The sequence below is a fragment of the Mirounga angustirostris genome, unplaced genomic scaffold, assembly GCF_029215605.1.
Source record: "Mirounga angustirostris isolate CCGP_5_RB_7025 unplaced genomic scaffold, mMirAng1.0.hap1 SCAF_9, whole genome shotgun sequence".
In the NCBI taxonomy this organism is placed as follows: Eukaryota; Metazoa; Chordata; class Mammalia; order Carnivora; family Phocidae; genus Mirounga; species Mirounga angustirostris.
Genome location: NW_026991717.1, coordinates 6,247,992 through 6,272,096, shown reverse-complemented (window position 1 = coordinate 6,272,096; position 24,105 = coordinate 6,247,992). Strand labels below are relative to the sequence as shown.

General features: G+C 54.4%; 1 protein-coding gene across 6 annotated transcripts in view; it reads right to left on the bottom strand.

The window, feature by feature from the left end:
• Positions 1-2,422: 2,422 nt before the first annotated feature.
• The window catches only part of ANPEP (alanyl aminopeptidase, membrane), a 34,308-nt gene continuing 12,625 nt past the window's right edge, over positions 2,423-24,105 (bottom strand). For 4 of the 6 annotated variants that reach the window (XM_064569882.1, XM_064569883.1, XM_064569881.1 and 1 more), the window contains 20 exons: positions 19,692-20,681; positions 19,023-19,165; positions 18,771-18,910; positions 18,223-18,349; positions 17,985-18,139; positions 17,610-17,723; positions 17,374-17,517; positions 17,166-17,231; positions 16,957-17,022; positions 15,309-15,481; positions 15,079-15,158; positions 13,662-13,795; positions 13,486-13,541; positions 12,577-12,724; positions 9,525-9,616; positions 8,690-8,800; positions 8,437-8,604; positions 7,526-7,666; positions 7,030-7,111; positions 2,423-3,036 (listed from right to left, as the gene is read on the bottom strand). In XM_064569882.1, the coding sequence (XP_064425952.1) occupies positions 2,887-3,036; positions 7,030-7,111; positions 7,526-7,666; positions 8,437-8,604; positions 8,690-8,800; positions 9,525-9,616; positions 12,577-12,724; positions 13,486-13,541; positions 13,662-13,795; positions 15,079-15,158; positions 15,309-15,481; positions 16,957-17,022; positions 17,166-17,231; positions 17,374-17,517; positions 17,610-17,723; positions 17,985-18,139; positions 18,223-18,349; positions 18,771-18,910; positions 19,023-19,165; positions 19,692-20,455 (3,054 nt within the window). In that variant the 5' untranslated portion in view covers positions 20,456-20,681 and the 3' untranslated portion in view covers positions 2,423-2,886. The remainder of the gene's footprint in view (positions 3,037-7,029; positions 7,112-7,525; positions 7,667-8,436; positions 8,605-8,689; positions 8,801-9,524; positions 9,617-12,576; positions 12,725-13,485; positions 13,542-13,661; positions 13,796-15,078; positions 15,159-15,308; positions 15,482-16,956; positions 17,023-17,165; positions 17,232-17,373; positions 17,518-17,609; positions 17,724-17,984; positions 18,140-18,222; positions 18,350-18,770; positions 18,911-19,022; positions 19,166-19,691; positions 20,682-24,105) is intronic. The other 2 variants (XM_064569885.1, XM_064569886.1) reach the window with 1 other exon arrangement.

Sequence of the window (24,105 nt, the reverse complement as noted above, 5' to 3'; positions counted from 1 at the left end):
TGGCTTTATCACGCCTGGTAAGGCCCCCAGTCATCCTGGATTAGGGCCCCCCCACATGACCTTCTTTTACCTTCATTGCCTCTTTATAAGCGCTATCTCCGAATACATTGGCGTTCTGAGGTCCTGGGGGCTAGAACTTCACCATGGATGTTGGGGGAACACAGTTCATCCCAAAATACCCAGTGCCTTCTTGCCCAGCCTTCTAGGGTTTGGGTTCTTACCCCAGGGCCTCCTGTCCCTAGCTGCTGCTCCTGAGAGGCAGGCCTGAGGCTTCCCTTGCAGAGGCTGAGGACGGGGGTGGGAGATGAGCCCAAGCCGGGTGTTCTGCTCTTGACCACACCTGTCTGCTGCGGGCCTGGCAGGGGAGAGAGAGGGGCTGATGCCTGTGCCCAGCCCGGAAAGACTGGTCTTCCCACACCTTCCTGGGGACCTGCCCCCCTCACCATCCATAAAAGACTGGATATTTCTGTCATGACCCTGCACTGTAGGCGACGTGCTTCCGAGGAGTCTCCTGGGTGGGGGGAGGCGGGAGACCTCCATCCCCAGGGCCTGCCTCTCCCGCTGGCCCTGAGGGGTCAACCCGCCGCAGAGTGCTGGGCACAGAACGAGCAGCCTGAGTTTGAGTCGGCCCCTGCTCTGTGTGCGACCTCGAGCGAGGTTCTGCAGGCGGGTCTCTGGCTCTGGGTGCCCTCACGGTATTCCCGGGGACCTGATTTCCTCCAGACACACAGGGCATTCTGGATGCCAGGCTTGGGAGCCGTTGGGTGGTGGGAGCATGCAACGTGTGGATGCCACAGATCTTGCCCTGGCTCCAGATGGAGGAGGCCTTCCACTCTGCTGCTTTAGAGCCTGCATCTCGTTCTAGCCCTACTGACTTACCTCCCTGCGCCTCAGTTTCCTTATCTGCAAAACTGAGATAAAAGCAATCCTTATCTCCTGGGACTGTTGAGACCCAAATGAGATAATGCGCATAAACACTTCGCCCAGTGCCAGGCACAGAGACTAGGATCCCTGCAGACTCTTCTCCCTGGAGGCCAGCTCTCTCCCAGGGACCCTGGTGGGGGTGGCCCCTCCCCCAGCGGGACCTCCTGAGGGGGCCTGCCCTCTAATCCCCAGCAGGTTAAGTGCCAGCCAGGGCTGCTGGGCACTGGCGACAGGAAGAACTGGCCCAGAGGGGCTGGGCTGAGGGAAGCCTCCTGATTGGTGGAGAGATCCCACCCTCTCCCCTGGGCTGGTCTCACCCCTTGGCCCGCCCCACCTTTGATGTAGGGACTGCAGTGGCCGGCTGAGGAGCCTTCCGGGCCCGGCCCACCCCCACTTCTCCCAAAGGGGAACAGAGGCTGTGAGGAGAGCCGGGAGGCCAGGAGACAGGGCTAAGGGTAACAACACCCAAATCTCCTCCTGTGTTGGGGGGCAGTGTACCAGATACCCCCATATGTGAATCTCCTTAGATCCACACCCCAATCCTGTGACCCATCACCTTTTTCATGCAGATGCAGAAGCCAAAGCCCAGGGGTTTGGGTCACTTGCCCAAGAAATTGGCCAAGCTGTGATCTGACACCAGGCCCCCTGGTCTCCGGGACTCCAGCCCCAGCGGCTCACTTGGAGGAGACCCCCAAGGAGCCCTGTGGTCTGTCACCTCCCATGTTCCCTCCACCAGCCTGGGGCACTCAGCGGGGCCCCGTGGGGGCTGAGGCTGAGGTGAGCTTCCAACAACCTGGCTCCATTTGCTAAGAAACTTCCACCAAGGCTAATGTGGGCCATGGAGCCATGTGGGTCCCAGACCTTCTCCTCAGAATAGGCACTGACCACCAGGTGATCTGGAGGGCACCTGCCTTTTTCTGCATGCGACTCTTGAGAACAACTGCTTTACAAATTGATATCCCACCTTCCACCATGGATCCTGGAGAGGAGATGGGACAGGCCCTTGGCCAGTGAGGGGTCAGACCAGGCTTGGGTCCCAAGGCTTGCTGCCCTCACTCCAAGCCCCTCTCTCACTGTCCCAGGTGTGCTGACTGCGACACAAGAAGAGGAGCCCAGTCGGCAGCCTGCTCCTTCCCTCATGTTAGGGCAGGTGCTGACCCCAGCGGAAACTTCTGCTTTCTCCCTCCCTCCACCGTCAGGACCTGCCCTGGGCCTGGCCCTGAGCCCCAGCTCTCCCCACCCCACCATGAGAACCGCTGGGTCCGGTTGCCTAGCCTCTAGCTCCTCATAGTTCCCAGCACCCAGGGTCTCCAGCCGCCACGGGAATATGGATGGAAGGAACACGGCAGGCAGACCTCATAGGACACACAGGCATTCTGGACACTTCTCCCCTCCTGTGCTCCCTGGGAGTCCCCTACATCCCAGGTTCCCTCCCTCCCAGTGTTCCTGGCTGCTATGCAAACCCACTCCTGCTCTAGTTTAGTAATGAGTCTTGACATTGATCTAGAAATCCTTTATTTACATTTTCTCTTAGAAAAAAAAATATAGATCTTCTGCCCTGTTGATTCTTTAGGTTCAGGGTCTTTATGGAAAGGTGAGAGAGGGCACAGGGCTACCCCCCCAAGGCCATCCATCGTCCTTTGAGGGCTTCTGCTCATCTGGCCCTAGAGCTGGGCTTCCCTGAGATCAGCCCCAGGGCCCTGGGTGACAGGCACCATGCCAGGCCTGGGGTGAGGGTTGGCATGAGGGGCAGGGGCTGGAAGGTGCTTGGACAGTCTGGTCATCAGGAACTGGATCAGCTCCATGGGCAGACTGGAGAAAACGTGGGCCAGAGACTTTGTCCCTGAGGGGAGGACACCATTGCCTCAGGCTCCAGGAATGGGGTACTGTCGTGGGCCATGGGGGCAGACACGTAGAGGCATCTCACATGGGGGCCAGGTGATGGTTAAGGACCAAGGACTATTAGCTGTTTTCTGTGAACCAACTAAGCACCACTTGCTTGTTTTCTTTCACCCACTTGATGTTCACTTTGGTCTTCTCCAGGGCTTGCTCCAGAGCCCGAGTAGCCGAGCCGAAGCCTGTGTCCATGTTGTTCATCTTGAACTGCTCCAGCTGCCAGGAAAATGAAGATTCTCAGCCCCAGGCTGGGTCTCTAACTCAGCCTCAAGCAGAGGGCTGTGCAGTCCTCTGACCTCCCACCCATATTAGAGCCCTTGGGAACACAGCCACAGCCTGTTCTCCAGGAAAGGAAGGGCCCGTCCTTCTCTCCCCCTGGGATAAAATCTTTATCTAGGGCAGAGGTCAAAACTAACAACCTCGTGGTTAAATCTGGCTCCTGGATATACCTGATCTTCACTGTTTATGTTATTATGTTATGTTAATCACCGTACATTACGTCATTTAGTTTTTAATTGAACTGTAATCTCAGTCCAATCAAGGGAGGAGAGAGGGACAAATTAAATAAGATACCACAAGGAAGCAATCAGCCAAACTCAAAATGTGGCTATTTCTATACTACAAATAACCTCATTGTTTCAACAAATAAATGGCATCATTAAAAAAAGAAAAAAGATGTCACAGATTAAAAGATAATATTGTAGAGGTTGTAGCCAGGGCAATTAGGCAAGAAAATGAAATAAAAGGCATCCAGAAAGGAAGAAGTAAAACTATCTCCATTAGCAGATGACATGATTTTGGATACAGAATATCCTAAGGAATCTACAAAAAAAACCCATTAAAACTAACGAATTCAGCAAGGTTGCAAGATGCAAGAGCAATATACAGAGATCGTAGTACATTTCTACACACAACAATGAAAAATACAAAAATGAAATCAAGAAAACAGTTCCATTTACAATAGCATCAAAAAGAATAAAATACTGAGGAATAAATTTGACAAAAGACATGCAAGACTGGCATGTTGAAAACTATAAAGCATTGTTGAAAGTAATTAAGAAGACCCAAATAAAAGAAAAAAAGACCCAAATAGACCCAAATCTGTATTAATGGTTTGGAAGATTTAATATTATCCCGTGGCAACCCTTCCCAAATTGATCTACAGACTCGATGCAATCCCTATCAGAATTCCAACTGCCTTTTTTTTTTTTAATTTTTTACAGAAATGGACAAGCTGATCCTAAAATTCATAAAGAAATGCAAGGAACTCTGAATAGCCAAACAATCTTGAAAAAAGAACAAAGTTGGAGGGCTCACATCCCTAAACTCACTGCAGAGCTACAGTAATCAAGAGAGTGTGGTACTGACATAAGGACAGATAGATCAATGATATACAATTGAGAGTCCAGAAATAAACCCTCACATTTACAGTCAACTGATTTTCAACAAGGGTGCCAAGACCATTCAGTAGGGGAAAGAATAGTCTTTTCAACAAATGGTGGTGAGACAACTGGATAGCTACATGCAAAAGAATGAAGTTGGACCAGGCGCCTGGGTGGCTCAGTCGTTAAGCGTCTGCCTTTGGCTCAGATCATGATCCCGGGGTCCTGGGATCGAGTCCCACATCAGGCTCCCTGCTCGGCAGGAAGCCTGCTTCTCCCTCTCCCACTCCCCCTGCTTGTGTTCCTGCTCTCGCTATCTCTCTCTGTCAAAAAAAAAAAAAAAAAAACTTAAAAAAAAAAAAAAAGAATGAAGTTGGACCCCTACCTTACACTATATACAAAAATTAAGCCAAAATTGATCAAAGTCTTAAATGTAAGAGCTAAAATGGTAAGATTCTTAGTAAAAAGCATGTATAAATCTTTGTGACCTTGGATTAGGCAATTGTTTCTTAGATGTGACACTAAAGCACAAGCAGTAAAGGAAAAGTTAGAAAGCTGGGCTTCATCAAAATAAAAAAACTTCAGTGCATCAAAAGACACTATCGAGAGGGGAGCCTGGGTGGCTCAGTCGTTAAGCATCTGCCTTCGGCTCAGGTCATGCTCCCGGGGTCCTGGGATCGAGCCCCACATCGGGCTCCCTGCTTGGCGGGAAGCCTGCTTCTCCCTCTCCCACTCCCCCTGCTTGTGTTCCCTCTCACTGTGTCTCTCTCTGTCAAATGAATAAATAAATAAAATCTTAAAAAAAAAAAAGACACTATGGAGAACGTAAAAAGACAATCCACAGAATGGAAGAAAGCATTTGCAAATCAGGTATCCAGTAAGGGTCTAGTATCCAGAATATATAAAGAACCCTTACAACTCAACAATAAAGAGACAAATACCCAATTAAAAAATGGGCAAAGGATTTGAATAGACATTTCTCCAAAGACGATATACGAATGGTCAATAAGCACGTGAAAAGGTGCTCAACATCATTAGTCATTAGAGAAATGCAATTCATACTACTTCACACCCACAAAATGGCTATAATTAAAAAAGAAAGAAAGAAAGAAAATAACAAGAGTCCACAAATACAGAAAGACATTGGAACCCTCCTACATTGCGGGTGGAATGTAAATTCGGTGCAGTTACTCTGGAAAACATTTTGCCAATTTCTCAAAAAGTTAAACATAGAGCTACCAAACAATCCAGCAACTCCACTTCTAGGTGTATCCTCAAGAGAAACAAACACATACGTTCGCTCAAAAATGTGTACATGAATATTCATGACAGCATTATTCATAGAGTCAAAAAGTCGGGGCACCTGGGTGGTTCAGTCAGTTAAGTGTCTGCCTTTGGCTCAGGTCATGATCCCAGGGTTCTGGGATCGAGCCCCACATCAGGCTCCCTGATCAGCAGGGAGTCTGCTTCTTCCTCTCCCTCTGCTCCTCCCTGGCCCCGCTCGTACTCTCTCCTGCGCTCTCTCTCTCTCTCTCTCTCTCAAATAAATAAATAAAAATCTTTAAAAAAAAAAAAGGTGGAAACAACCCAATGTCTATCAACGGATCGGCGGATAAACAGATGTGGTATAACCACACAATGGAATATTATTCAGCCATAAAAAGGAATGCTACACGTTACAACACGGATGAAACTTGAGAGCTTGAGGCTAAGTGAAAGCCAGACACAAAAGGCCTCATATTATATGATTCCATTTTATGAAATATCCAGAATAGCCATGTCCATAGAGACAGAAAGTAGATTAGTGGTTGCCAGGGGCTGGAGACAGAGGAATGGAGGGTGACTACCACAGTTTCTTTTGGGGGGTAACAAGAATGTTCTGGAACAAGATGGTGGTGATGGGGGCGCCTGGGTGGCTCAGTTGGTTAAGCGGCTGCCTTCGGTTCAGGTCATGATCCTGGAGTCCCGGGATCAAGTCCCGCATCAGGCTCCCTGCTCGGCAGGGAGTCTGCTTCTCCCTCTGACCCTCCCCCCTCTCATGCTCTCTCTCTCTCTCTCATTCTCCCTCTCAAATAAATAAATAAAATCTTTAAAAAAAAAAAAAGATGGTGGTGATGGTTATATGACCTCATAAATATACTGAAAACCACTTAACATGGTGAGTGTCATGGTACATGAATTATATACCTCAGTGAAAAAAAAAAGACAAATCAACCTAATACAATGAGTTAACTTTGGCTTCTGATTCAAACATACATATCACTGCAAAAAGAATTTTAAAAGAAACCTACAGGGTTTAAATTGGCCCCGGGTAGAATATGATAGCAAGAAATTTTTCCTTTCCTTGTGTTTGCTAATGACATTGAGATTATCTGTTAAAAATTCCTTTATTTTAGATATGACTAAACCACTTACAGGTGAAATTATATAAGGGATCTCTGCTTGAATATTATATAAAATATAATATATTATATTTATATATGTTTATATATATATTTATAATATATATATTATAAATATAATATAAAAAAAGAATCAGCAAAATGTTGACAATCATTCAATCTGGGTAATGGGTATGTGGAGGTTCATTTATACGATTCTCTTTACTTTTTGCCTACACAAAAATTCCAAGATGAATGTTTCTGATTGACTCGTCACCTTCTAAAAAGCCTGGATGCCCAGCCTCCCCTGGAAATGAGGAAGGCCTGGCAACATGGAGCCCAAGCTCCCTTGTGAGCACGCTCAGGGGGCGCTCGCTGAATGGCAGATGCCCCTTTAGACTGGGGATGGGCCTCTGGGTGCCGCCCCAGGGTCCAGGGCCGCTTACCTGCCGCAGCTCGAACTCCGTGGAGAACCGTCGCGTCACTGCCTGGATGAGGTTGGAGAAGGAGAAGGAGCCGGTGCCGAAGCTGCGAGAAGGGGGAGGGGAGAGAAGAGGCGTGAGGGGCTGAGAACTAACTAACGCTCAGTGACTGGCAGGCGACACCGTATCCTCACGGCCACGCTGCGACTGTCATCGTGTAGAGGAGATGAAATGACATGCCCTAGGGACACGAACATTGGTCTGATTGCAGTGTCCCTGCTCCCACCTCTTCAGACTGTCCCCTGAGTGCGATGAGAGCCTGCCCACACCCTGCCTTGTCTTTGCCCCCCACCTGACTGACCTCAAGCTGGGTTAATTTTCCAGCACTCCTCGGCAGCGCCCACAGCCCCCCAGCTTCCAGCCCTGCAGTGTCCCATGCACACAGACACACAGATCCCGCCCCCCCCAGGACACCCCAGCCTCGGTGGGCACGTCTCCTAACATGCTCCCGCAGACTCACTCGTCAAAGAGCTTCTTCCAGTTGCTCTGGACGAAGTCCCAGACCAGATTTTGCCCGACCACATTGCTGGCGATGCTGCTAAGCGTGGAGGTGACATCTTGCTTCCGGATGAGGTCAGGGTTCATGGTGTAACTCAGGTACCTGTGAGGGCAGGATGCTGACTTAGTGACCAAGGGCTCGAGAGACAAGCCAGGACGGCGAAGGACCCCACCCTCCCCTCCCCCACACCTCTCCTGCAGCCTCTTAATATGGCTTTGGCCTACCGAGGGTTGAAGGCCCTACTCCTACCTCCCTCTGGTAGAAGGGATACTGAGTCTCCTAGGCAGGGTCACTGGCTATGCCAAGTGTCATGTGTCACATGGCCCCAGTGCCTGATAAATATCTGAGGGCAGGCCATGAACGAATGATAAAGGAAGGAGAACCAGAGCCAAGAGCCCTGTACCAGGAAAGGTGGCTATGTTTGTCTTTGACATAGAGAGGCTCTTCTTTCCTGGGTTCCGGGAGTGGGAGCCAGGAGCGCTCACGTAAGAGCTTGAGGCATGCCCAGCTGCACATCCGAAAGGACTCAGGTCCAGCTGCCCCAGAGCCCTTGACAGAGAGGAGAACTGAGCTTCGGTCAACTGCAGGCCAAGAAGCCACAGCACTTGAAAACCTGGGACGGAGACCCAGACCTGGGTTCAGATCTTGGCTCCACCACTTGTTAAAGTTTCTGGACTTTGGGCAAGCTGTTTTGCTTCTCTGAGCCTCAGTGTTCTCATCTGTAAAATGGGGAACAGACCGCCCCACTGCACGAGTTTGTGGGGATCCCGTGAATGAGAGTGTGGAGGCCTGGCTGGTTCGTTCTCTCCCACACAAGGATCCTGGTCTCCAGTGGGGAGGGAAAGTTAGCCCTGTCCGGCCGTGGCCCTCACCTGTTCAGGATCCAGACCTGGTTGCTGCAGGCCAGGGCTGCACGGAGTTTGTCGGCCTCGTTTACCAGCGTGGCATTTTGGAACTGTTCCCACATGAAGTTCCACTCCTCCTCCCCACCCTGGGCAACAGCGTTGCAGTATACGATGGAGCGCAGGTTGGGGTGGATCCTGGGTAGACGAGGGTCTGATGAGGACATGGCTGTGGGCTCGAGGGAGGGATGAAGGTTGGGGGAGGAGCAGGAGACACACTCACGGGTTATTTTGGGGGTCCTTCCTCCACTTTTCGAAAAGAGTTGAGACCAGCTCCTTACACTTAGGAACCCCATAGGTGCAGGCAGTGCCGATGGCGTTGATCTCATTGTACCTGTGCGAGGGGTGACACTTGGTCAGCGTGCCCGAGGGTCACCTGGCCCAGACTCTGGCCAAGATTCCCCTGCTGATGCACAGCTCTAGGGAGGATGGCAGGGCCCGGGCTCTGTCTGGGGCTGCAGCCCACCCAGCCCTCTGGGTCCCCCTGTTTGCTTTGTGCCTTGGGCAGCCCAGGGACCTAGAGGGGTCAGCACAAGCTCCAGCCCCAATTTGAACATCTAGAATCTAAATGACCAAGGGGCGCGTGGGTGGCTCAGTCGGTTAAGCAGCCAACTCTTGGTTTTAGCTCAGGTCATGATCTCAGCGATCACGTCGGGCTCTGCACTCAATGGGGAGCCTGCTTGAGGATTCTCTCTCTCTCCCTCTCCCTCTGCTCCTCCCCAGCTCATGCACTCTTGCTCTCGCTCTCCCTCTCTCAAATAAATAACTCTTTACAATAAAATAAAAGGACCAAGCCAGTGAGAGACCTCAGTTTCAGTTTGGTCCCTTGTACAAAGAGGTCAGATGGGCCCACAGGCCATGAAGAACCTCAGGGTAGGCCTCCTACTCCCAGGAGGGGTTCTCTCCCTGCTGGCGGCCCTGGTCCAGCCAGGAGATGTCCTCAGGAGGGCACTGCAGGGCCCCGCTCTGGACTGCCCAGGTCAGGGTGTCTGGGCCGCCCATGACCTCCGGAAGTGAGCGAATGAGCAGGGCTCTGAGCTTCCCAACAGTATACTCACTGTTCCATCAGGGTCTGCGGGTGAACAGTCCAGTTGTGGGTGAGTCTTTCGAAATAATCAAAGAGAGGCGTGACCTGCTTCCTCAGGTAGTTCTGGGGAAAAGAAAACAGGAAGGGCTTCGAAGGCGGGACTCACGCCTGACCTTTCTGGAGCCCGTGCAGCCCCTGACGTGGGTGGGAAGGTGTCGCGAGGGCTAACGTCACAGAAGGCAGAGAGGCTGGAGGGTCAGGCCTCGTCCAGGGCTGCAGGGCTCAAAGGGGCCGGGGCTGGCCCAGGTTTCAGCTCACGGGTCTGAGGTTCTCCCTCCTGGAAGCCCCAGTCGGTCTAACCCTCCCAGTCTCCATGTCACCACTTTTGAAGACAGTGTCGGGTCCTACCCTCCCCCCTGCCGCCCGATGCTAAGTGTCCCACGTGTGTTGTGAGGAGCTTAGAAAACACAGAGCAGCATCTGCAGAAAATAAAATCTATTCAGGAGCTTCCCCAAACTATGATTTTCAAGTTGGTGAGTTTACCCCTTCTTTTTCCTTTTCTACCTAGCCTCTCTATAATTCTGCACGCTGCTCTTTGTCCCTGACACTGGGACGTAAGCCCCGCCTTATGTCCAAGAACAAACTTCGGAGAACAAAGGAAATAGGAAGGGAAACCAGAGTGGATGAGGGGCCCGTGCAGTCAAGGAGCTGGAAGGCGGGGAGAGAGGGATGGATGGGCAGAGTGGCCGCGACACGGCTCAGAGTCAGAGGGACGGGTCTGCAGGGGACAGGGGTGAGGCGGGGGCTGGACACAGGGCAAAGGAGTCAGAGTCTGTAGCAGGAGTAATTAAACCCCCAAGCTCCCACTTCCATCCTGGCAGCAGGCAACACCCCGCCCTCCCCTGTGGGTGAGGCTGAATGAGTAGAGGCTCAGAACTGTGCGTCGCCAGACACAGGGGAAGTGTTGGTGGACTGCAGAGAGGGCCAGAGGTGAAAGTTTATATCCTGAATGGAGATATCTCCAGTTTCTTCCCCCATCCCCAATCCCAGAAACTGAGCATCACCAGCTTCATTATAGAAGATACAGGATGGCTCTGTGGTCTCAGAGGAACACACTCATGGGTACTATTTTTTTTCTTTTTTTAGTAATCTCTATACTCAACGTGAGGCTCGAACTCACGACCCCAAGATCAAGAGTCACATGGTCTTCCAACTGAGCCAACCAGGCACCCCATGGATACTAATATTTGAGGGTCCCCATGAGGAGTCACTTGTCCACCCAGTCACCCCCCAGTGAGACCTGCAGGTAACAAATGTGACCTCCTCACAGAACTTCCAGTTGCCTTTTATTGCCTCACTCTCAAATCCAAAGGGGGCAGCTCAGCCTCCAACGTGAGGTCTCCAAAGGAGACCAAAACAAACAGAAGACTCAGGAAACAAGTCAATGGAAGAAAAAGAAAGCTTTGTAAAAGCCTGAGATGAAGACCCTCTGAACGTTCCAAGAAGATATGCATAGGATGCTGGACCCAGGGCCAGTACTTGGAAGTTTAAACGCAAGACAGAAGAAAGGCCAACGCAAGAACAGTAAGTTGGATTAACAGGGGACCCAGAAAGAGAACCGAACAGCAAGGAGGGGAAGAACATCTTAAGGAGCAATGCCAAAATGTCCAGATGGAAAGGGCAGGGGGAGGAGAAAGACCCACACAAAGGCCCACCAGGATTGAGAAAAGAACCCACAGGCTTCCAGAAGGGAGAGAATGGCCACATTCAAATAACCAGGAATGAGCAAGGCTCTGAGCTTCTCAACAGCAACACGAAAGGCTGGGCGTCAGTAGAGCGAGGCCTGAAATTCGCTGAGGAATAATTTCCAACCTAGAACCTTCTACACCCAGGTAAAATCTGGGTCCTGTGTCGCGGTGGGACAAAGACATTGCAGATGATGTGCCTCCACGTCCTATGAACACTTTCTCAAAAACTCCTGGAAGGGGTGCTCCCCCGTGGGAGAGAGAACTCGAGGAAGAACCCCCGGGTTTGGGAAACAAGAGAGGCCGCACCACGGGAGAGCCTGCCAACACCAAACTGAGCAACAGCTCGTATTGATAAAATATGACTTCCCTACATCAGGAGGATGGGGGTCAATCCAAGGTGGGCAGCTTAATGAGTTAAAAGCTCATTTACCCTAATACTTCATTTGCCCTAATACCTCATTTACCCTGATAGGAAGTTAATGTGAAAAAGTTTTAATTAAAAATGATCTCTTCAAGGGGCACCTGGGTGGCTCAGTCAGTTGAGCGTCTGACTCTTGATTTTGGCTCAGGTCATGATCTCAGGGTTGTGAGATCGAGCCCCGCGTTGGGCTCCGTGCTGGGTGTGGAAGTCTGCTTAAGATTCCCCCTCTGCCCCGGCCCACCCAACCTCACACACGCAGTTGCTTTCTTTCTGACAAAGAAAAAAAAAAAGATCTCTTCGAGTATTATCTGATGGTTGTGTAATATGCCATCAAATGGATACTGTAGTTTACTTAACCAATCCCCAACTGTTGGACATTTGAGGGCCTGGGGTTCTTTTTTTTGGCTGAAGCTGCCGAGTTTCCCTCTGGTCTCCCTCATGGGAGCCTCAACATACCCCACCCCAACCACCCCAACTTCAAAGCTGTTAACACCTGCATCTCCCTCCCCGCCCTGGGGCTAGGCAGGTGTGGGCCTGCTCACTTCACAGAGGGGTTCGCTGGGGCTGAAGAGAGTTGGCCGAAGCCACCCAGCTGGTAAAAGGTGGGCCTTCCAGCTCCCAGCGCCGTGGCTTCTTCTGTCCCTTCTGACAGTGCTAATTTCCCAAACAGAAGCTTCGCTAGGAGTCTGTGTCCTTTCTTTGCCCTCCCCAATCTGCTCACCTCGTCGGTACCTGCTCCCTTCATCCCATAGCCCTCTTGCCACCTTGCCCAGCCTGCTCTCGGCAAAGAACTCCGTGTTGTGGCAGCCTGAAGGGTCCACCACCACTCCAGACAGTATTTCTGTGAACTCCCTGTGATGCAATTTCAGGCACTGGGTCAATGGGTCCTTGAACCCTGCCACGCCCCTCTGTACCTTCATGGGGCCGTAGACCTCAGAGCGGTCGAACATGAGCTTGAAGTAGCTCAGGCTGCTCAGGGCGGCCTCCCAGGGCATATACTCTCTCTCTTGGCTCAGGAAGAGAGTGCTGTTCAGGGCCAGGGTGACAGGGACCTTTCGGGCACTGGGGACAAACAGAGAGGCTCAAGTAAGTCCAGCCCCACGGAGGGAACCCCGAACCCTTCGTGGAACCTAAGGTCCAAGAGCCCCAGCCGAGGATGGGGCTGGGGGACATGGATGCTGGCTGGTACCACAAACGAGGCCAGCTCAGGCCCCGCCCTCACCCACGGCCAATCATGTATTGTCCCCATTTTACAAATAGGAAACTGAGGCTCAGAGAGGTCAAGTGACTTGCCTCAGGCCACAGAGCTGAGATTCATAAGGACAAAAAGCCTGCGCTCTTTATTCTGCCCACCTCTTCTCTTGCTTGGCCCTCTGTGCCTTCCTCCCCCTCCCTCTCAGGCCATATGCACACATTTGGTTCATAAATGACTGTGTCTATGGGGGACTTCACTTAAATCAGCTTAGCACCTGCTGGGAACACAGTATGTGCTCCATCTCTCCTGTCCTGGCCTTCCCAGATTTTCTGAGCACCTAGCGTGGCGGCCTGGCACGCTGTTAATCCTCAGAAAAAGCTCGGTGTTGGGCAGTACAGCATGGTTTTAGAGTGGACGGGCCTGTGTCTGGCTGTCAGGGGCTCCCTCTGTGTGGCCTGAGGTAAAGTACTCAGTCTCGGATGCCTTATGTGGGGGTCCAGGGAGGACTGTGCAGAAGCACAGGGAGCCCACTGCCCTGTGCCTGGGACGGGAAGGCCAAGAGGAACAGCACTTGCTCAAGTCACCAGGCCTGAGCCAGGCTGGGCCCGAGGAGGAAGGGGGCACTCACCTGGCCAGGTTGAAGGTGTCATGGATGACCTGAGCCCGGTTGATGACAGGGATGACCTAGAAGGGGCAACAGAGGGTGTGACCTCAGGCTGGTGGTGAGGGCAGGCCCGGCAGTCTGGGGCGCCATGTTGGGCCCGGGTCTGGGGCAGGGGATGGGGTGGGGCGGCAGACACCCACCGACAGGTTTGTCTGCAGCTGAGTCTGGATCTTTCCCCAGTTCTCTTCGTCATAGTTCACCAGGTAGTAGCCCGTCACGTTGAGGTTCAGCAGGACCCACTCATTAGCTGTGGTTTTGAACAGGTTATCCTGGGCTGTGGGGAGAGACCAGAGCTGGGTGGGGTTGCTCACAAGGCCACAGGCTGACGCTTGGCCTGCCTCTCTCCAGGCCTTGGCGAGAGCAGCCTCTCATGCAGCCTGGCACTGGCTGGTCCTCAAGCCTTGGGCGATGCCAAGGAGAGGGGAGGGGAAGGGGCGTAGGACTGGGCTGCCAGGCCAAACTCTGCCATGGGTTGGCCGGTGACCTCGGATGGACCTCATGCGGTCTCTGCCCCTCCATGCCCACCCTGCCTCCCACAGGCTCCACGTGGCTGGGCCAGTGACCGCGGCCTGGATATCTCCATCCACACCCCCCCAGACCACTCAGATTCAACTCCCCAGGCTGTTACTCCTCCTCCTCTCTGGGCTTGTCAACAGCCCCATCATGCCCCAGTCCCCGAGGGGGAAGCCCAGGCGATGCCTCCCTGCCGCTCAACCCCCCAGTGCCCCCACTTCCAGCCTTTCTCCTGGCAGCCAGAACGCGGTCCTTCCATAGAGGTGGTTCTCACCCACTTCCCACCTGCCCGGGCTCCTCCTGGCCTGAGGACACAGCCGCTGTGTCCTGCAGCCTGCAGGGACCTCAGGAGCCAGCCTCACTTTGAGGGCACACGTCTGCCCTACCACAGTCCCTACGTTCTCTCCTACCTCTGTGCCTTGCCCTTGCTATTTCCTCTGCCGCCATGAGCCTGGCTAAGTCCTTCCCTTCCTCTAGGACGCCGCTCACCCCCTCCAGGACGCCTTCCCTCACCTCTCCACAAAGCGAAATCTTCCTTATTCCTGGCTCCCTGCCCTGTGCCCAGCAGCCCAGAGGCTGTACATGCCTCTGTTAAAGCACGCAACACAGCTCTGGAAAGTTCTAGCTGCTTATCTTCCTTCTCTTCATCTGCGGTTCTGGCCTAGGCCAAGGAGGAATTGCCTTAAGCTTGGTTTCCTTGGTACCTGGCAGAGCAGGGCTGTTCATACTTTGTGCCAGGCGCTGTTTTAAACATTTCCTATACATTCTCTTCTTGAGTCCCCACACAAACTCAATGGCGTAGATACCGTTCTCAGCCCCATTTTATAGACGAGGAAATGGAGACCAGAGAGGGATGGTAACTCGCCCTGGGTCACCCAGCTGGGCAACAGCAGAGGAGAGCTTAGAACCAAAACAGTCGGCTCCATTGGTTGAATGAAATGACGAAGGAAGCCACCAGCGAGGCCTGCCGTAGCCCCCAGAACGTGGGCCAGGAGCTGGGAGTCTGGGCTGGGCCTGCCGTCCACTAGGGCAGGGCCGGATTACCCTGTGCATTTCCTGGAAGCCAGTAGCCTTTCTGCTGCAGGCCATTTCTGATGGAAGTGATGGGCACAATCCACAGGTACCTGCAACAAGAGCCCCCCAGACCAGGTGGTGAGAGGCAGCCTCGGCCAAGGAAGAGCGACCATGGGGCGCCCCGGGGTCAGGGGGCGCCACGGCCACTGCCCCTCCGAGCCCCTCCTAGGACGCCTGCCTCAGTGGCCCCGTCTGCTCACTTGAACTCTGAGGGGCGGGTGACCACGGACTCGGAGTCGAGGAGGAAGTGCTGCTGGGAGATGGCGCCAGTGGTGGTGTTCACGGTGATGACCGGGAAGCCCATCTGCAGGATCCAGCGGTCCATGATGTTGCGCACGGTGTCTGGCAGCTCGATGGCTTGATCGTTTACGACCTGGGGCACAGCAACACGGTGCGGCCGTCAGCGGGGCGCCCCCTCCCACCGTGCCCACCCGCCGCAGCCTCGGCAGACCCCCAGGCTCGCTGTGGAAGTGCCACCTCGTGGGGAGGCAGGAGCGGGGCTCCCAGCCCCAGGGCTGGGCGAGCTGAGAACCTCCAGGCGTTTGGTGCACTGCCCATCAGCTAAGCAAATCTATGAGGGTCCCCCGCTTCTGTGGCCCAACGTGAGGTGGGTATGTGGGGGGGCAGCCAGCATGAACAACCCTGGAGTAGGAGAGGGCAGAGGAGCAGACAGGGTGCAGAGCGAGGGAGAGGGTGAGAGCGTGGGTGGTCTGGGGACGGGCTTAGGGTGCTCTCCATTGTCTTCTTAGGTTTTTTTCCTCTGTTTTCACGCACATGCATTGCTTTTGTAATAATGGCAAGAAGCCAACAACATCTGTTAATAAGTGAGAAAATAAAGACAGAAAGAGGAAGAAGAGCCTCAGAAGGCCAGAAGCTGAGCAGGGAGGGGAGCCGGGAGCTGCTGCAGAGAGGCGGGGCTCAGGGACAGAGGGAGTGGGAGGGAGGGGTGGAGCTGGAGGGGCACCAGGCATGGAGGAGGGCTCAGCTTTGCAGGAGAGGAAGGAGCGGGAGACTGAGGCAGGCCAGGAAGACAGTGGATGTGGAGGGCAGGGACCGAGGCAGTGAGGTGCCCCAGGTCAGCAGGTTGTGGGAGGTCCGGGGAGGGGGCGGAATTGGGGAGGGGGGCCGAGCAGGCTCCTGGCAGATAGAAGTTGGGCTGGAGACCAGCCAGGAGGGTGCTGGAGCCCAGCCGTGACTCCCTGCCGAGGCCCTGGGTCTCCCCTCCCTGCTGGACTGGGCTCGGGACTCTGGAGGAGTCAGTCAGGCTGCTGTAAAGGAGGGCAAATGAGGGGAAGATGGGAGTGTGTAGACTCCAGCCCTAGGAGAGGCAGGGAGGGGAGAGGGGAGGCGGGGTGGTCAGAGGGTCTGTCCCACAGACTGGGCTGCGTGGGGTCTAAGAGGACAGGAATGCAAGGCAGGACTGGGCGAGAAGGTCAAAGTCAGTGCTGTGGATGCCGGAGTGTGCAGAGTCATGCCTGGGAGGGGCGGCCAGGAGTGCTGAGTAGGTGGAATGACTGGCTCCAGAGTCCCAGGCAGAGGAGGGCTTAGGAACCATGCGGGCTGGCTGATGAGGGTGCTCCTCGGCTCCCATCATGCAGCTCACTGCAGCGGGGGGGCAAGCTGCCTGCCCGAGCTCCAGACCCACGGTCTCATAACACCTCCTTCGAGGAGCTCTCATGGCACCCACTTTACAGATGAGCAACCAAGGCTTCAGAGGACCTGCCTGGGCTGGTAAGCAGTGGGGCTGGACACATTCTCCCACACGTGACGCACCCCCCGCCGGCCCCGGGGACTTACAGCATCTCAGGACCCCCACAAAATGGCTGCAGGTGGCTGGCTGTTACTGACCTTCTGCAGGTGGTCCCACAGGTCCAGGTAGATGGTGTTTTTGTAGGCAAAGGTGTGGAGGTAAGACTGTGGAAAGACAGGCCACAGTGAGGGCAAAGCTGGTGCTCCCCCGCCTCTCCCACGGAACCCCTGCGGTAGACAGGGGCTTGGGGACACAGGGCAGGGGCTGGGGGAAACCCACCCCCGCATGGCTGGCCCAGGGTACTCACCGCCACGCCCTTCTTGAACAGATTCTCCGTCAGGAAGCTGGAGAGCATCCTGAGGACCGAAGCTCCCTGGGGAAGGGGAGAGGGGGTCTCAGAGAGCGATGCTGAGCCCACAGGACCAGGCCAGAGCCGTGGCTGGGGCGGGGGCGAGTTGGGGGCCTCCATGGGCCGAGTCCCCACTCCATCTGCCTGCCCCCCACTGCCTCAGTACCTTGCTGTAGGAGATGGAGTCGAACATCTCGCTGATCTGGGCCGGCGTGTTGACCTCATTGGCAGGCGAGGACAGCGGGTGGGAGGAGGCGAGCGCATCTATGGCCATCACCCTGTACACGTCGTTCAGCACCATGAGGTCTTTCTGCAAATCCCCAGTGGCCATCAGGAGACCAGCCTGGCGGTGGGGTGGGACCGCCGACCCCGCACCCAGGGGCCCCCAGGCAGCTGGCTCACCAGATTCCAGGTGGGCTCTGCATGGTCGGCGCCCAGGTACTCCACGTAGGAGGCAAAGCCCTCGTTCAGCCACAGGTCATTCCACCATTCCAAGGTCACCAGGTTCCCAAACCACTGTTGGGGAGGGAAGGTCAGCCCAGCTAGCCACTCTGGCCTTGTGGTCACTCACAGTACCCAGAACGCCCCTTCCCCGAGCGTCCCCACGTGCCAGGCGCCGGTCAGCACTTCACCAGCGTCGCCGTGACTCCCCTCCACTATCCTGCCTGCTGGGAGCCTCCTCCCTTTGCAGCGGCCTAGGGCAGAGCCAGGGCTTGTGCCCTCTCCTCCCAGAGCCCCCTACTCACTTCTCGGCGCGCCCTGGGATGGGGGGGCTACCTGGTGGGCCAGCTCATGCGCAATCACGGTGGCCACCCGCTCCCGGTTGCTGCTGGAGGAGGACTGCGGGTCGAAGAGCAGAGAGTTCTCCCGGTAGGTCACCAGCCCCCAGTTCTCCATGGCGCCAGCGTTGAAGTCAGGTAAGGCGATCTGGTCTGGGGGGGGCAAGGCCATTGGCAGGATGGCCTCTGGGTAGGGAGCCCCATCCTCTGCCCCCACCACAGGGCCCCTCACTCACCAGATTTGTTGAGTGGGTAGGGTGTGTCATAATGTGCGGAAAAGAAGTCTAGGATGGGGCCTGTCACATTCAGGGCATAATCTCCATGGCCCTGGTCGATCCCACTAGGCCGAGCCCAGATCTGGATCTGCAAAGAGGATGGAGGTAGGTCAGAGGCCCTCCCTGGTCCCGGTGCAGATGGGCAGGGCCCCAGGGGCCAGCAGGCTAGTGAGGGCACCAACTAGGTTAAACTGAGAGGCGTGAGCAGCAGAGAAGGCTGGGGGGTGGGGGGTGTCTCTGAGGGTATTTGAGTCCTAGGGAGGAGCCTTTAGGAATAATAGTGGTCATGGCCACTGTCTGCCTGGCACCCAGGCACTGGGAACGCCCTTCATGAGGACAGACCCATTTTTCAAATGCAGAGACTCAGGGTCAGAACTTAAGACACTTGTCCAAGATCCCTCAGAGCTGGGATTCGAACACTGGAATAGGGGCTGAAGATGGGAATGAATTAAAACAAGGATATCCCTCGGGCCGATCCTGGGGAGGGACGGGAGGGCCCGGCTTCTTACCAGGACGCCACTGGGCGTTCTCGTGTGCACATGCTTGAACTCGCTAACGATGTAGGCCAGCAGGTAAGTGGACATTACAGGCGTGGTTTTAAACTCGGTGACGCTCCAGGTGGGATCTCTCGAGAAAGGGACGCTGGGGCCTGGGCACGGAGCCGTCAAACATGTAGAGAGGTCTCCTCTGCCCCGCATCGCGTCCCAGCCCCGGGCCGCCTCCTTCCTAGGGTTGCGTGGCCCCAGGACGGACGCACTCACCTCTGGGCAGCATGTTGGACAGGGCCACGAGGTTGCGGGGGTGGATGAGGGTGATGTTAAACGTGGCCTTCATGGCTGGCTCGTCGAAGCACGGGAAGGATTTCCGGGCATGTGTGGCCTGCATTTGCGTTGTGGCCAGCACCCTGCCCGAACCGGGACATTAGAACACACGCCGGCGGAGAATGCCTGCGCCCCGTCAGGGTGGGCAGGGTCGGGGGCTTCGGGGTATTGCCGGGCATGCAGGAGAAGGGCTGCGTGAAAGGCTGGTCCAGCCTCATCCCTGCCCTCCCCACCTCCCCCAGGCAACCTCTGGGGCCTGACAGGCAACTCCTTCCGGAGTCAGGGTCAAAGTCCCAGCAGGCTCCACCCCTGTATTAGCCAGGAGACCTCGGGCAAGTTTCTCTCCCCTGAGCCCCAGTTTTCCTATCTATCCAAGAGGCTTTACCACTAGCCCCTGACTCCCTCGTGTGGGGTACGGAAGCCCCCAGGAGAGGGCTGCTTTCTAGGCAGATGCTCCCTAGCACCTGTGGATGGAGTCAGGGGCCAGCGAGAGGCTCCAGGAGGTTCAAAGGCTTGCAATCCAAGCCCTTTCTTGGCCCCCAGGATCCAGCTCTGCCTCAGCATCTAGGACCTGCCCCCACCCAACAGACAGACCCCGCGGCAACTTACTTTTTGACGCCGTTCTCCATATACTCGCTGCGGTAGAAGCCCGCCAGGTCGTCAGCCAGCTCCCCCTGGAACTCGCTGTCCATCTCATACTGGCCATTGACCTGCAGTGGCTCCCGGAGGTGCACCACCAGGTACTCGGTGAGCTCCACCAGCTCGGTCGTGTCAATGGCGGGGGCCCGCGTGCCCCCCACGCCCCGCAGGGCCACCCTTTGCCCCTGGATGTTGGTGTAGTTGAGCTTATTGCTGTGGATGATGATGACGTTGGTGGACTCACTGCACGTGAAGCGAACGGTGCTGGTGCCGTGGAAGGTGTACAGACCCTCACTGTTGGGGGTGAGGTAGGGCTGCAGCGTCACGTTGTAGGAGCTGGGAATCAGAGTCTTGGGGAGGCGGTAACGGTTCCATGGTTTGCTTTGGTCCGTGGTGGTGGCCGTGGTGGTGGCCGTGGTGGTGGCCGTGGTGGTGGCCGTGGTGGTGGCCGTGGTGGTGGCTGTGGTGGTGGCTGTGGTGGTGGCCGTGGTGGTGGCCGTGGTGGTGGCTGTGGTGGTGGCTGTGGTGGTGGCCGTGATTGTGGCCGTGGTGGTGGCCGTGGTGGTGGCCGTGGTGGTGGCTGCGGTGGCTGCGGTGGCCGTGGAGCTCCCGGTGTTCTTGTTCTTCTCCTGGGCATACACCACGGACAGAGCGATGATGGTGCACACGGCCGCCACGCCCAGGATGATGACCAGGATGCCCAGAGCCTTGGAAATGTAGAAGCCCTTGGCCATGGTGAGGGCAGAGGGGGAGCTGGGGGCAGTGCAGGACGGTGAGGAGCAAGGCAGCCTCGGGCCAGACTTATATCCCTGAGAGGGTTGGGGAGGAGCCCCACAGCCCACAGCCTGGGCGAAAATTAACCAGGGCTCACACAGGCAAAGGTCAGTGGGCTGGGCAGGGGCACCCTCCGCTCAGGCTCCGGAGAGGAGGAGATCCAGACACAGTGAGCCGGGGTGCCTGCTGGGGAGCAAACAGTATCTGGTTACAGGCTGCAGGAAGAGGGAGCAGTGGGGCTGGGTGGCACTGATCTGCCTGCGTGCTGGGACAGTGGGGACAGAAGCAGGAGGACTGAGGTTAGAGTCAGGGAAGGACTTCCCAGGAGCAAGAAGAGGTGGGAGATGCAGAGGAGAGAGTCAGTTTCTGGCTTGGGTCACCCCTGTGGCTGGATCCCGGCAGGACACCCAGGGCAATCCAAGCCCTGGGGACAGGGTCCCAGCCTCCCTTGTGTTCTTCTAGAGCAGGGAGTTCTTCCAGATTCCCCCTCTTACCCCTTCTTGCCAAAAATTTCTATCTCAACTATCAGCATACTGAGGAGAAAGAAAGATGTTCTGCCCCTTTTTTTTTAAGAGAGGAGGCCGGTGGAGGCTTAACCTCTTCCCAGCTGTGACCTTGGGCAGGTAACTCTACCTTGCTGAGAGCTCTCACCTCATAAATAGATAATAGTATTCACCTCTCAGCTTTGTTGCACAGATTGAACAAGAGAACATATTAAACACCACATAGCAGAACCTAACCATCATTATTCGCTTCTTCCTTACTCAGAGCTCAGCCATGGCCTCTTTTCCTAGCCTTAGTAGAAATGAAGATATTATTTATCATACTTAATAAAATGATGTTCATTATCACTCTTCCTATTAGGCAGCCCAGTGTCTCAGACCTTGACACCTCCTGACCCTTACTTCCATGTCCAATTCTGCCCCCATCCCCAGATCTCACCATGTCCTTGGTCAAAGCCACTCTCCCTGTTTATGCAGACACCAGTATCCCCCCAGGGACTCGCCACTTCCGCTCAGGCCCCCTCAAACCTGTTTGCCACAAGAATTGGATCACTTTTCATCACGGCTTCAAACCTTCCTGGGGCACCTGGCTGGCTCAGTCAGTGGAACATGCCACCCTTGATCTCAGGAACATGAGTTCAAGCCTCATGTTGGGGGTAGAGATGACTTAAAAAGAAAATTGCAAAAAAACAAAAAAACAAAACCTTCCTTTTGCTCATAAAATCCAGACTAAATCTTCCAAAGGGACCTACAATTTCAGATGCCATCAGCCTGCCCACCTCCCAGCCTCATTTTCACCACATTCCCTTCTGTCCAGCCACTCTGGTCTTCAGCCAGCCCCTCTGCCACAGGCCCTTTGCACATGCTGTTCCCGCTGACTGGATCCTCTTCTCCCAATTCTTTCCCTAGTTATTTCCTATTCATCCTTCCAGTCTTTCTCAGAGAAGCCCTCCCTGGCCAGGTCAAGTCTCTATTAGTTCCATTAGTACCACAAACCTCTCCGTCGAAGCCCTGTAACTCAGTACAGTTTTCCGTTTGATCCCTGTGGTGAAGACTTGAGCCCTGTCTGTCTCTCCCAGCAACTTCAGTCCCCATGAAAGCAGGCCCTTGGCTACTTCCACTCATCAGCCCCTGGCATGGTGCTTGGCACACAGCAGGTGCTCAATACATATTTGTTGAGTGAACGCACTCATGCATGAATCGATTCAGGAGTCACTGCTTTTTGGGGGGTTTTTGACTTTTTATTGTTATGTTAATCACCATACATTACATCATTAGTTTTTGATGCAGTGTTCCATGATTCATTGTTTCAGGAGTCACTGCTTATTGAAGTCTTCTTTTTTTTTTTTTTTAATATTAATAGATTTTATTTTTAGAGCAGTTTTAGGTTTGCAGAAATATTGAGCAGCAAGTACAGGGAATTCCCATACATCTCTTCCCACCCTTGGCCACACACAGTTTCCCCTCTTTTAACATCTTGCATTTAGTGTGGTATATTTATTAAAATTGATAAGCCAGTATTGATTCATTATTATTAACCAAGGTTCATAGTTGACATTAGGATTCATTCTTTGTGTTATACATGCTATGGGTTTTGACCAATGTATAATGATGTGTATCCACCATTAAGGTACCATACAGAATAGTTTCTGTTCCCTAAGAATTCCCTGTGTTCCACCTAATCATTCCTTTTTCCCTTCCCCCAAACCCTTGGCAGCCACTCATCGTTTTTTTTAAATTGTGATAAAATATACATAACATGAAATTTACTCTTTTAACCATTTTTAAGTCTATAATTCAGTAGCATTAAGAACATTCACAGTGTTGTATAGCCATCATCACTATTTCTAAAACTTTTTCATCAACCCAAACAGAAATCCTATACTCATTAAACAATAACCCCCAAACCCCACCCTACCTCAGCGCCTGGTAATTATTGAAGTCTTTCTAGCCCATTTCCACCTCTGGCCCTGCCCCGACTCTGGCCCTGGGAGAACTGCCTGCCCCTTCTCGGAACCTTCCTCCAACCATGGCAGACAAGCAGTGTTCTTGTTCAGGCCAAATGTATCTCAGGGCTCACTTGTGCTGGCTCAAGTCAAGGCAGCTTGTCAGCCCCTTAAGAACCTTATCCATCTTCCCCTGCCCACCCTAGCTCCAGTCTGCCTTCCCCCGAGCCCGTGTGAACGCTTGGGAAGTGAATGCACACATGCACTGAATGGACACGTAGATGAATTCATTCACGCGTAACCGCAAGAATGAATGACTGCCCCCTGTCATCGGGCCGGCGGAGGTGAGAGGCTGAGTGCGGGGTCTTCGGGGGGATCCCTAGTGCTCATCTTTCAGACTGAGGGTGTTCTGAGCCTTTGGCATTCCTTTCCTTCTCTCTAGAGACCTGCCTACGGGGCCCTGGGCTGGCAGGTATGCATTTCCCACCGTGGTGGCCAGGACCCACCCTCCTCAGGCCTGGGCTGAGGGCCGAGGGCACTAATAGGAAGCCAAGTGCCCGAGAGAAGGCTCCAGCTTGGGCATGGTGACACAGGGCACAGTGGCTCCCAAGGGTGATGTGGCATGTGTTCCCAGTCTATCATTGGGGCCAGGGTTGACCTAAGGAGGCCATCTGTATAGCAACCCTACTGTAGGCTGGCCCCCAGGGCCCTGTGTCCCCCTAAACCAAGTTTCAATCCGTCCCTGCCTGAACCTGCAGCCCCCCACCTCTGAAGCAGAAAGACCCACGAGCCCACTTGGCCTAATCCCGTCTCCAAACAAAGAAAGAGGCCCTGCCTGGCCCACTGTGGTCTCTTCCTGTTTGTTTTGGACACGGACCACAGGCCCAGCTGGCTGGAATCGTTACTCTTTTGGAAAGGGCCTCTAGTTTTCAAAGTTGGCGCAGCTTATTGCCCTGTAATAAGGGGTCCCTGCTCTGGGCACCAGGCCAGCTCAGGCTGGGGGACACAGAGAGGGGCATGCTCCGCAGCTTCCCCCCTGCTAGGGCCCAAGCCTGGCCATCTTCACACCGCTCTGGGTAGTGGTGGCAGTCCCCAGCCTCGGCACACACCTCAGCAGAAGGATCTTCCTTTCCTGCTCAAGCTCGGTCTCCAGCTCCTCAC